Genomic DNA, 13,286 nt, shown 5'->3' with positions numbered 1-13,286 from the left:
CACCAACTGTGAGACCCCAGTTTTTGCACAATCAACCTGTTTCCCATTAGTCACAACTCCTGCTGTCTCAGGAAGGGCTCAAACCCTCCCTGTGTGGGCACAGAAGGCGTTTGCCCTTGAAAGAGGCGTTCAGAGCGAAGTGCCTATGGCCTAACAGGAACGCACGTATCCTGGACGTCAGAGCAATCTACAATAAAGAGAAAAAACTAAAAACGCATGTCTGTAAATGCACTAGTTACACGTGCCGCACATATCATAGTCACACCCCTGGGCATCTTGATAATTACCATTTGGAAGAGCATCGAATTGGATTGCATGCTGCGCAGATATTAGTCTGAATCACTAACTATCTCCAGTGCAAATACAAACATACACTCTCACGAGTACGTCCCTTACATATCTTCTGTCTTCAGCAGGTACCACTAAATCATTATTATAATCCAATTTATCATGCAAATTGCTAAAAACACATTTTATTAAGTCAGAAAGTTGGTCTTGACTTTTCTGCATCAATTGTAATACCCATTGCAAACAGAAGAGTCCTTCCACCGCCTGTGCCCGAGTCTCCCACTCACTCGCTATAACTCCAGCCAACTCCATGGCAGACTTCCAGGCCAGGAGAGTCTCACACAACACGCCGTAGGATCGGTACCAGCTGTTTAAAGATGCCGGGAGCTTTTCTGAATAAAAGTAAATTGCTTCCATTTCAAATAGTTTTCTTAAATAGTAAAAATAGAGACTATGTACTGAAGGTCACGTCTGCAAATCTAATAAAATGATAGATAACTGAACACATATGTTGCCTTACTCCATAAATTTTTCTAGTATTTTCTTATTAATTTGTTTAAAAGCATGTGCAAGTTTGAAAAGCCGTTACGTAGGTTCACCTCATTTTCTTTACTGAAGTAAACGTAGACACAAGTGTACGATAGCACCAAACGGCAAAACACAGGTAGAGAAACTCAGAATATCTGGATCTGGATGCATTTCACTTCACATGCATTTATCTAAACAGCTGAATCAAATACATATTTTTTTGTTTGGACGCATCTATAGGTATGATGTGTGTAATTAATTGTTCATTCAGAAATGCAATTTCATGATGCATTTGATGATTTAGGTATACAACAGTTTTAGTTCTCAGAGCTGACTAAAAATAGTGATTTTAATTTATTCCTGCTGCCTACAATTACCCACAACCATGTATTTTTAAATATTTCCAGCCTATAAAAATTACTAATTTTTGCCACTTGTGTTTATCTGCATTTAGACTTTGATTTGGATAAATTAAGCTCTCAAGTGTTCCTTGCTTTATGAAACTCTGCATGTTGTACACTTCAACACAAATAAATGACTTCTACCATTAGAGGTTTAAATAATGTAACGTATTTCATGCTCAGCCTGAAGCTGGATTCCAATGAAGTTGCTAATGCACGTAATGATTAAGTGTAACTCAAATACTAACTGTGTTGTTGAAAACATGACAGGCAATAATTTGGTCTATTATATTCTGCCATTTAATTGCCTAGTACAGACATTCTCTGACACGTTATGAAGCAATGATTTACAATTATTCAAGCTGCAAAGGTCAGAAAGTGACATTATAATCATCTACACAGAGATCCCTTCTAATGCACAAAAACTAGGTAATACCACACAAAAATAGTTTTACTAGAGTAGCAACTTTCTATTTAAGATTTCCCAAACTGCACAAGTATAAATAATTAATTTACATTACAGTACATTAAGGCATCCTTGAAAATACAATGTTTTTCCTGCTCCTACCAATAAATTTATGAATAAGTCTTTTTTGCTTGCTAAAAGCAATCTTAAGAGCAGGCTTTCACTAAAAGTAGCCTGACATTAACAGTAATCAGTCAAAAAAAATCTGAAAATCTAAAAGATTTTTTAGAACAAAACACACAGGAGCACAGCCAATTTTTTTGATGCAGCTGGTCAAAGCACATTCTTATCTATAAAGTATGAAGATCTATTAGCCACTATACTCAATATAGGCAAGTATTTTTCTTTAGACATTCTCAAAGCAACCAGTGTCATTAAAATACTGAACTTTATACAGATTAAGATCTCTGAACTATCCTTAGCATTAACACCAGCAGCAAAAGTGAAGTTATTTCCATGCTTGGGACACTATAACTCACCTCAAAGCTTGTTTATATGAGGCTTTAAAAAATAACTGAATTTAGCAAAACACTTATTTAGCAGAACACCTTGTAACATCGCCAAAATTAATTGGGAAAAGAAGTTTCAAAGCAAATAGAGAACTCAGGAGCAGGAAGTAAAAAAGATCAATACCTCCATCCATCAAAAGATTAAAACAAAGAAAAAAAAAAAACCAAACCAAAAACAAAAAACAAAAAAAGGACCCCACAAGAAAGAACTACTTCTGCAAAATACAGAAATAAACCCAACCTTTTCCACCCCCCTCCAAATTCCTTTGTGTATACAAACACTTAGTTTTGTTACTTAAAGGTCTTGACTACAATATATGGAATACTATAGATGGAATAAACATAATAAAGACATTACTACAAATGTCCTTTCAATTTTTAGGAACAGAAGGTAATAAAAAATGTTTATGCGCATGTATCACATACTAAAAATTTTCCTAAAAATCCAAACCTACCTTATACCCATTTTCCTCAGTAGATTTTTAAGAAGTCAAAAAGGAGAGAAAAAAAGAAAGCAGCAGCCACTCTTACTTGAAACATGTAACTACATCCCCAAAAATTCTGTTTCTTAAAGCAGAGGCAAGAAAAAGGCAAAGGAATAGTAGATGAATTTTAAATCAAACATTGCCTATAAATTCTATTCAAAATCTCAAGTGCAGAACAATGCATTTTTCATGTTCTACCTGAGGCATAAAATTTGAAAAGTGCGTGATAAGCGTTTTCACTGCATTTCACCAGGCAAATGAAACAAAAATTTTAAATGCTGGGCAACCAAGATTTGCTCATCTAACCCAGGGCATCAGCCAATTTCAGAGCCAGACTTTCAAAAATTTAATTCAAATATGCAGCAGTTTGCTACCCGCAGAAAATAGATACTACCTCTGAAATAATGGGATATATTTTACAGCCATGGGTATGGAAAAGAAAACAATTAACACACATCTGCGATAAGGAAATGAGTAGCAGACGGTTTATTCCAAATGTTAAAACATTAGCGGTGTCCAATTTCTGTGTCATGTAGTTTCTGCTGTGCAGCTGAAGAAAAACAAACCCTGAACTTCAATTAAAAAAAAATAAAACAACACAGCAAAATTACTGCCTTTTTCAACAACTAAGTGAATTACATATTGTGTACTTTGTATCATGTAAATACGAGGATCATTTCGAAAACTGAGACACAGCAAACCCTTCCTAAAACACCACCACAGATACAGCTTTTGGCCTTTTTTTTTTTTTTAAAGACAAAAAATTTCCAGAGAATTTTTGTGTTAAAAAAGAAAAAGTGGTATTTTGAGACTACACTATACCACAATGTTGCATTGACATTTCACCTTTAAAAAGTGCCCAAGCAGATTCAAAAGCTTTTGAAACACAATTTATCCTCACAACTAGCAGAGGGCTTATTACTATGAATCTAAAAGTCAGAGGATAGAATATTAACTACTGCAGAAAAGAAAACATAGTGCAGGACCTTCTGTTTGTGACAAAATTACAGAGTTAATGTTCCTGAAAGATCACTTCACCTTTTAAAGCATGATTTTTAAAAAGGTAAAATTTATAGCAATTAAAGCTAATGAAGAAATGCAGCATGAGCTGCTTATGTTCAGGAACTAATAGGTCCACTGAGCATTTCTAAGATTATTTAGCCATCAATGATAATGAATTGACATTGTCAGTGGTGTTAATGTACCAATGCTCTATAGTGCCACTAATCCAATAGCCAATCCTAGCAATTTTAGGTTTTTTTATGTTGCTACTTTATTTTTTTAACCTACACACTACCCAATCCTTTCAATTAAAATAGCAGAAATACAGCACAGGCTATGACACTTTTTTCTCTTCTTCCACGTTTAAGGATGGCACATTCATTATTTGGACTACAGTTCAAACTGCTGTGGTCATTCCTTCTTCTTCAAATCCCACTCAATTCTTCAGGACTGTTAGCTACAGAGCAAAAATATCTTTTCCAATTAAATCAGTGTTAATGTATAATTCTTAAAATACATTTTTGGTGCACATTAAGTGAAATGTGATGACTATTTAAACAGATATATAAATCAGATTTTTGTGAGCACAGGGTAGTGTGTTATATATCTCTTCAGCTGATTGTTTTGCCATATCTAAATAGCACAGCTTCATGTTGTTGATGAAAATTAGCAATAAAATACTACACAAAAATGCAAAATGAGTACCTCCTTGGCTACCAGGTACGAAGTGTCAGCAACATACAGTAAGCAATCAGCTTAGCAAAGTGACGAACATTCAAGTCCACAGTTGAAATCATTCATACATGTTTTATGCTCTCTCTTGCGTAACCGTCATGAATTGCAACCAAGAGTTCTGTAATTTCTGAGACAGATTCTAAGAACACGTCAATCCTGAAGCGAAGGAATTAGTTTTTTAAAAAATGAGGTACTGTGCCAAATCCTAATAATTTTAATTCTCTTTTTATAAAAGATACAGTATTAGCTATTTTGAGATTTTTTTTTACTTTTCCTCTCACGATAACACAGTTAAATAATATGATGCTTTTTTCGGTTTAAGTTAAAAGGGAATTGAATAAAGAACCACTGTCAAGTTTGCTGACAACTTCTAAAGAACAGAGCTTAGCCTTAGCTAAACAGTTTTGTGGATCTGTAGTTGTTAACTATCTTCCATGCCAAATTCTTGGCAATTCATATAGCAGAGATAGTAAATAAGATTTTTCAAACAATATAAAACAGCCTACCACGCATAATGTTCATTTTAAACATGCTGCAAAATACAGAGTAGCAGAAGCTATTCTACTACTGATATTCAGTGGACTTAAGAATTAGGCTCATACATTTTTATTTCTTGTCTCAAGAAGTCAGCAATTAATTTTCTTAAGTGAGTAAAAACACCCAAAGTATCTCATAATGCTGCATGCAAAATTATTTGAAAAACAGAGAGATCAATCAGTGAAAATCACTCAGCTGCATCTTCAACTGAAGATTCACTTGTCCTTTAAAATGTGTAACTCCCTTTGTCCTGCAGTAGATCGGTACACTAAGGCTAAAAAAAACCCCTCCTGCTGAATATTAGCCCCAACATCACACCACACCATTCATGTGTGCACTGCATCATCTAATTGAACCTGCGCTGTTCCACACATTAGCCAGAAGACTGCTATAGCAGGTTACATAGGTTTGAGTAAAATGTTTTTATATGATGCATATATTATTTGATTTCTCCAGCATAATAACATTAAAATATATTTTTAATCAGAACTAGGGTATTAAAATCCAACTTTGAATGTCCTATGATGTACCATATATGCCATGGCATTTTAAAACCTTTTAAACATTTCTGCTAAATTAATTAGTTTTGCATTAAGGAGTCTCAATGCCTCCTATTAAATGCAACACATTTGAAGGACAATTAAACATTATGAACGATTCTTCTGAGGAAATAACGATTAAGTAAAAAAGAAAAACAAGATTTTTTGGGTAACAAACAAGAACACAAGCATACATAAAAGACTTCAATTTATTTTTCAAATCTTATGCCGGCAATATTTTAGATCCGTTTGTTTGAAAAATCAGTCTTGTGTTTTGTTTTCGTAAAGAATGAAAACCCTAACGGAGTCCAGAAATCTGTTAATGGTACTAAAATTATAACAGTATAGCAAAAGAAAAAACCCCACACAGTAAAGTCTATATTATATATTTTTTATGTCTTTAAATGGAATTTACAGTTCTCCCTGGCAATGTGAATGAACATCCTATAATTTAGTCAATTTACAGATTACAGGTTCAAATTGACCTTGTAGCCCATAAAATTGCTCATCTTCAGTGCAGGATTAGAAGTGGGAAAAGAATGTCATAACTGTATTTAAGGAATTTACCATAACAATGGAAAGGAGGATATGCATGCATAATTTTAGCCACTCTTGCTCACATCACAGTTTTCAGTTCTGAAACAATGCATATCCTGCACTCTTCTCCTGGTTAACCATGGTGGGGACTGTTTCAATTTACTCACCCACAGACATGACACTTGTATTCCCTCATCCCAAGGTGCCTCTTGACATGGTTCCTGGCATCTCCGAGCTGAGCTGTTGCAAAGTGGCATATCTTGCACTTGAATGGCTTTGATCCTAAGTAAAATTTAGCATAAGATATGAGTTGAATTAGAATAATATATCACCCACAGTTAAAGAAATAAAAAATCCTGGGGAAAAATAACCTTTAAAAGAGCCTATCCCACATTTAACCTGTTTGAGATTTTTGCCTAACAAAAAAGTATCTCGTACATAAATTTATAACTCCCAGGACACAGATGGTGTATACTATACATTACTCATTAAAGTTTCCTTAAGTTCAAGATCACAGACACTACTCTCTTAACTTTTAATATAATTTACTCTTTTTTAATTATTATTTAAAAATCCCACAAAATATTAAAATGAGAAGACAATATAGTAGGTAGTAACCTGTCAACAAGACAGCAAAAGTTGTTCTACACCTTTCTCCATTTCCAAATGCTGAAACTCAGGTAATGGTCTTAAAGTGGCTTGATGTTGGTGTAAACTGCAAAATGTACTTGTTTTTTAAGCAAATATCTTTAAAGTAAAGTAATTTTACAAGTCTTCCAACTTTGAATAGATTTCACATTAGCATTGGTATTTTAGATTTGTTCTGTCACACACAGAAAATGATTCATCACCTAGCTATTGTAATGACATGCAATGTATGAATATACAGTGGATAAAATATTATGCCTTTATGACTGTTTTATGGTCAAGAATTTATGATTATTCTGCAAACCAGAAGTATTGACATTTTGGCTATTATTTATTTCAAGAACAAACTTTAATATTAAATGTCTACTGCAGACCAAATAACTCTGAAATTATTTCTCCAAGGAAGAAGTACCAGCCTATTTCTTGTATCACATCAGTTCAGCAAAAAATCAAATTATTTGTCTATCTTAATTAACAGTGATCCTCTCTCGAGGATGGAAAAACTATTCCTTCTACTGAAATAGTTAAATTGGTCAAATGTCAGTCCTCATGTTATTACTCAGCAACACCATTCTAAAGCACGCTGTTTTTTCTGACCAATTTTCTGACCACTAAATCCTTAAATCAATAAATCAAAATCATAGAATTGCAGTTAAAAGTAAGTACAATATGTTCATAGAGTCTCCATATTATGTTTCGTATATGTTTTGTGAAGTACTTCTTCCAATACAGTTAAGCATAATATGAAATATGTGATCTTTAATAAATATACATAAAGAGCTCTGATAAGAAAAATGTTACACTATATCATACTTGATCAATGAACCTTTTTGCTTTGTCCTTGAAAACAGAATATCCTCCAAGAATCCGTTGGTGAAATTGAGGATCTTAGTAAAAATTTTTAGAGTCTTAAATTTCAATTTAATTCCCAAAAGCTGACGAAAAATGAAGCATTTAATTTTAATCTTCTAACTGAAATAAAAAAGTCAACAGTACTAAGCACGGGCAGACAAGGTTGAATATTTCACAGTTCAATGACAATGAAGCCAGATCTCTTAATACTTCCATTTCTACTGTTGGAAGTAGATGTAAAATATATTTAGCACCTGAATGGTTATATCTAGTCAGCTTTATATGTTTAAATGTCAAAAGCAGGTTGAGACTGCAGCTAACAGCAATCACATTCTATCAATCACACTGAAAAACCCCAGTTTATTTAAATGATCCTGATAAAACTAAATTAATCATTAATTTGGTGACATTTCAAATCAACACTGCATTCTATGAAGAGACTCATGCAAATAAAAAAAAAAGCCTCTCTTTGCATCGAATAAAAGATTATTAAAAGTTGATGTTTTAACTTATGATCTTAAAGACTAATTGCACAATTAATAACATCAAGGCCACAGTCGGAGAGGATTTTTTTAAATGTATTGGTGTTTAGACTGCTTTTTTTTGGTCACAGAATTCAAATACCTTGTGGATTCAATCCTATGTTCCCTTAGTTTCTCTCCTACCGATTAAATTGTAAATTCGTTCCTCATTCTGTTACTGCAGGTGTCCCGCAGGGCTTCCATACAAGACCTTTGCTGTTTTCCATTTACATGACTCCTTTGTGAAAAACTCGAGTTCAGACCAATCGTAGCTACAGTGTGCTGACAATACAGAAATGTATTATTCTGTTGACTGCTCTCATCCAAAAATCACTGAGGCCTTGAGGTTTTCTTATTTATTTCTCAGATCCAGAGCTGAATATCTGTTAACATCTCCATTTAAACTCTATGAAAATTCAAGTGCTGGCAGGCTCCAGTCAGTACTCATCACCTGAAACAAAAGCAGTGCATCTCCCTTTTAGGTTGCTGGTGCCAAATTTGTTCCAGTATGTTCCTGGATGGGACAACCTAAAATTTTATACTTAAGATGAAGACATTAGACTAAGAGTTAAACTAATGAGGCAAAAAATCTGTATTTGCCATAAGGCTACCTGAAACAATGTTGAAGAAATTAACCATTTCTTAGCTGTACTTCTATTATCACAAACTTTAATGGTTCTCGTATGCTGTGTTAAATGGGATACTATTGGATTCACAGAAACTTTCAGTTTCTGTGGCTTTCAGTTCACAGAAAAATGAGAAAAATGCTTTCTATATAGCACCTTTTCAACCAAATTACTAAGAAAAAAAAGCCACAGGATTACTTTACCCACAAGTTATGGCATGGAAACAAAGTGTATATTTTCTGTTGGTAGCAGTAAGCAATAAGGCTCTTAACAAGAGAATTTGGAAAAAAAAAAAAAAAAACCAAAAAACAAAAACCAAAACAACCAACCAAAAATGCCCACCAAATTGAAAATAGACTAAATTTAAGAGTTCAGACAGACACAAACCATGCTACTGTTTTACAAATAAGGCTGGAGTTCATAGTCCTTAATTTACACTAAGAGAATAGACACCAAAACGAGAAAAATTCACTGCCTTAGCTTTAAGCCAGTCAAAGGCAACACCACCTCCACCTGCAGGAATAGGTGTGTCCTTAGCTCAGGCCCAACGCAAAGTGAGCAGAGCCGAATGAAATATCATCATACCATTTCCTCCCATGTTTAGGACATGGGGAGTAAGATACCACACTTACATTGAGCAAACCTTCCATTAACTGAGAAATTTGATAAGAAACAAAAGAAAGATGATGTGGTTGCAGGTGATTTTTCCTCAGATGTTGATTGTTAATTAAGTTTATGGGACCTGCATCAATTGCAAACTAAAAAGTCTTCCACCTCTACTACTCCTTTTATTTTTCTTTACACTTCCTCATTTTCACTTGTCAACATGTGATGGACTTACTTGTTATCTCCTCTCTAGCAAAGCTTCCCTTTCATTTGCAATGTGAAAATCTTCTACATTATTTAACGGTATTTTGAAACATTATTTTTCTCTATTATTTTCTATTAATGGAAATTATTAGTTCTATCTTTCCACAACTTTCCCTTCCCTTCTGCCTCCCAAAACCATCACCAATTACTCAATAAAAAAAAAAGGCAAGGAGTTGGATATGGTTACACATACATACATATATAAACATACATATGCACATCTAGATGCTGAAGAAAGATTTTTTTTTAAAAAAAAGAACATAATCAGGACAATAAATGGGAAAATGTACAGCTCTGCTCCTATTATGTACCTGGTGTTACCCTGGAACAGAGAAGCTACAAATACGGTACCCCTCCTCACCAACGTTACAAGCCAGTGTATATACACTTGGTGGAGTAGGTCAGTTCCCTCTGCCACCACTTCCAATAACCAAAAAATATGTGTTTCTTACTCAACTGCATCCATTGTGATACAGATTGGAAGAAAAGGTTCTATAAGACACAAAGGCAATCAGAAATATGAAAATACAGATTGGAAGAGAAAGCCTTCTTCCCATTAACTATTAATAAAAGTCTCCACATTACTATTTATGTGAATAAGCAAAGCAAAAGCAGAAGCATTTCATTTAAAGGTGCTGTGAGAAGGAGGGCAGATAAATTTCTGTTTGGTAACCCTTCTATTCCCCCTCTGCTAGCACCACTGAAAAATGACTAGCAAAATGAAATGTATTCTTTTATTGCTTTGCATGTTTAGCCATCCAACAGCACAATAAAAATATAATTCATGATAAGACCTACACACAAGATGTTAAAAAGTACACTAACTTTTACTAAATGTTACAATCAATGATGTAACTTATATAAGTAGGGTTGCTTTGTCATATATTGATAGTTACCTCACTTTCACATCCACATTAACTTGATTTTAAATGCAATTAATACATATAGTCAAGGAAGACTAATGGACTACATTCTGCACTTAACCTGGTGGACATTTTCAAATGGCACAAGTGACCAGTGCAAACCTATTTTGCATTGTAAACGACTAAATAAATCTTAATGGATTAAGAATGATCAGCTATCAACACACAAGGGAAATTAAGTGCTGAAATGCCTACATTGATTATTTTAAATTATTAGCCTTACTCTGTTCTTGAATTTGTATGCTTTTAGTGAGCTTTAACACATTTACAAGACTTATTGACTATAATTACAAGAGAATTCAAGTAATGGACACATCAATTATAAGCAACATGTCTTGACCAGACAGTTGCATAAAGAATTCTAAAGAGAGCTCCATTAGCATCCTCCCCCTTAGTTTTATTCAGTTTTATCTGCCGTAAGAGGGCATATTAAGGGCTTATACAGCTGTTCTGACCATGTGAACACGAGCGTCCCTCTAAAGACTTAACATTGCATTCGAAGTTGGATATTAGCTGAAGCAATACAGATAACTACATTATTGACAGGATAGAAGTAATGCTGAAAGTATTAAGTATGTGAGTTATTGGCATACATGAATATCACAGTTGTAGTAAAATACTTTGAAAGGTTTGAAATACAGCGTCTGTGTTTCCCAAGATTAATTTTAAACTTTGTTGTCCAGTCACGCCCTTGCCTTTTCATAAAAAACCTTACAAAACTATTTTAGGATTATGCCAGGAATTACCATTCTTTTATGTTTCTTTTTTCTTACCTTTTTGTTCTCTTCCTTGTAACCATGCACTAAGTTTCAAATACTGCATGAATTTAAACTATAGCTTCCATAATAAGCCATTATTTAAAAGTACAGTAAAATAAACCTTACAGTTTTAATGAAAATATGTTCATTGAAATGTGAATTTATTATTCAAATCCACTCATAAATTCAACCATGGAGACACCACTTGTCTAAGCAGAGCTCAGTGATTTAGAAAAGCTGTCTATTTAAAATAAAGAATGTATGGCAGGTTTATAGAAACATCGCAGTGAATTTTTACATAAATTTAGAACTGCAGCTTATGCATTTTTCTACAAAAATGTTTTTAAATTTTCCACTTAAAATTAAACATAAAAATGAATTGAAAGTGTGATCAGCACAGAAACTAAATCAGACGCTACATCCCTGTGCATCACATCAGCATTAGATGCTACCTTCCAAAAAGGCTGACCAATTCCAATTCCCATAACTTTTTTCTACAAAAACCTCTTGCTGCTTCTTATTGATATTTATTTAGGAATGATGTAATGTCAAATGTCTATCCTGAAGCATTATGTAATGCTGAAAGTGTAACTGAACTGAACTGAAATAAACAGTTTGGATATTAAACAACTGCGGGGAAGAGGAAGTTAGAAAGAACAGTTAATTGTTCTCTCAAATCACCACTGCTTCGTTATATAAGTTTAAGAACCAATTAATAGTTGTAATTTAGATTAAAGGAAAGGAAATCTCTCTATATGAAACAAAAAAGCAGAAGGGTGACTGTGCTTAAAATGTTCTTGCATTTTCTGCCCTTTGATCACTGTATTTTCATACCCCTCTAGGTAATTTTTAATTTCATCGGAGGCTCATCAGGTGATATAAATGCCAGTTCATAAGAAACGTTAAAGAGATTAACAAGAAGAAAAAGACCAATGGTATAATTCACTCTGTTTGAATAAGCGTCTCCATACCTGTATGGGTACGGATGTGAGCTAGGAAGGCCATGGAATTGCTACTTCTACACATCTTCCCACAATACTTGCAGACATTGCCTTGGTTCTCTTCCCTCTCCCTGTTTATTTGCTCGGTGTCTTCCACAATGTACTTATTCACTTCCCGCAACAGCTCTTCGTGTTGTTCTTTGATGTGGAGAAACAAGCTCTGCTCTGAATCGAAGGGCTCCGTGCACTTCACACACTTAAAGGTAGCACCTCCTTCGGGCAGCTCCTCCACGCTTGCCTGCTCATTCCGCATGTGCCCGGCACTGGCCAAGTGCTGGTGAAGGTTGCTCTCTGTGTAAAATGATTTTCCACAGAGTAAACAATGAAAATGTTTCTCTTTTGAAGGATGTTTCATGGCTATGTGAACATTTAGTCCGCTCAAACCATCTGCTAGAAAACCGCAGTCATCGCAGCGAATACGTGTCGATTCCCCAAGGGAAATTCCTTCTGACTTCTTCTTTTTCCCACCACTTTGTGAAGGGTCTGCTTTCGCTGTGAGCTCACTAGCTTTCACTCCACCAGGCATCTGGCCTTCAGCAGAATGGACAGTGGCCTCCCCATCTTGATGGCTTTTTAACCTCACTATAGAAGAATCAAACTTGCCAAAATCTTGCGTTGCCTTTCCTTTATCATCAGCACTGATAACTGCTCCTAAAGCCTCATTACTACTTTCTTGCATGCCCTCAGCTGTTGAGCCATCTGCCTCCCAAACACTGTTATTTATAGTTACTTCTGCTTCATGTTGTGCTTCCATAAGGGCTTCTTCCTCCTCCCCAGTAGGATCCTCTTTGAAACTTCTGTCACCCTCTAAACTACGTATATTTTGTACTGTTTCTCCAATGTTTCCAGCAAAATTGGATTGCTCTACTGCACTACTTGTTTCTGGAAGAGTTAGCATAAGTGGGTTATTTTTTTTCAGTGATATTTTTTTGAGATTGTCTGTGTTTCTACACTCTACTTCAGGGTTGTCTCTATTTGCTTCAAAGCTTTCCTCAACTTCTCCTGAATTCAAGTTTGTACTGCTTGATATATTTTGATTTTCTGCAGTGCAATCACCAAC

At 34.6% G+C, this 13,286-nt stretch overlaps 1 protein-coding gene across 1 annotated transcript in view; it reads right to left on the bottom strand.

Moving 5' to 3' along the window:
* Positions 1 to 13,286, bottom strand: part of ZNF407 (zinc finger protein 407) — a 342,653-nt gene that overhangs the window by 299,141 nt on the left and 30,226 nt on the right. Inside the window, exons 3-4 of the mRNA XM_074146539.1 lie at positions 12,197 to 13,285; positions 6,195 to 6,309 (exon numbers count right to left, since the gene is read on the bottom strand). Of these exons, the coding sequence (XP_074002640.1) occupies positions 6,195 to 6,309; positions 12,197 to 13,285 (1,204 nt within the window). The remainder of the gene's footprint in view (positions 1 to 6,194; positions 6,310 to 12,196; position 13,286) is intronic.

The sequence above is a fragment of the Numenius arquata genome, chromosome 4 (assembly GCF_964106895.1).
Source record: "Numenius arquata chromosome 4, bNumArq3.hap1.1, whole genome shotgun sequence".
In the NCBI taxonomy this organism is placed as follows: Eukaryota; Metazoa; Chordata; class Aves; order Charadriiformes; family Scolopacidae; genus Numenius; species Numenius arquata.
Note: the sequence above shows the minus strand (reverse complement) of the source record. Positions and strands in the feature narration are given on the sequence as shown.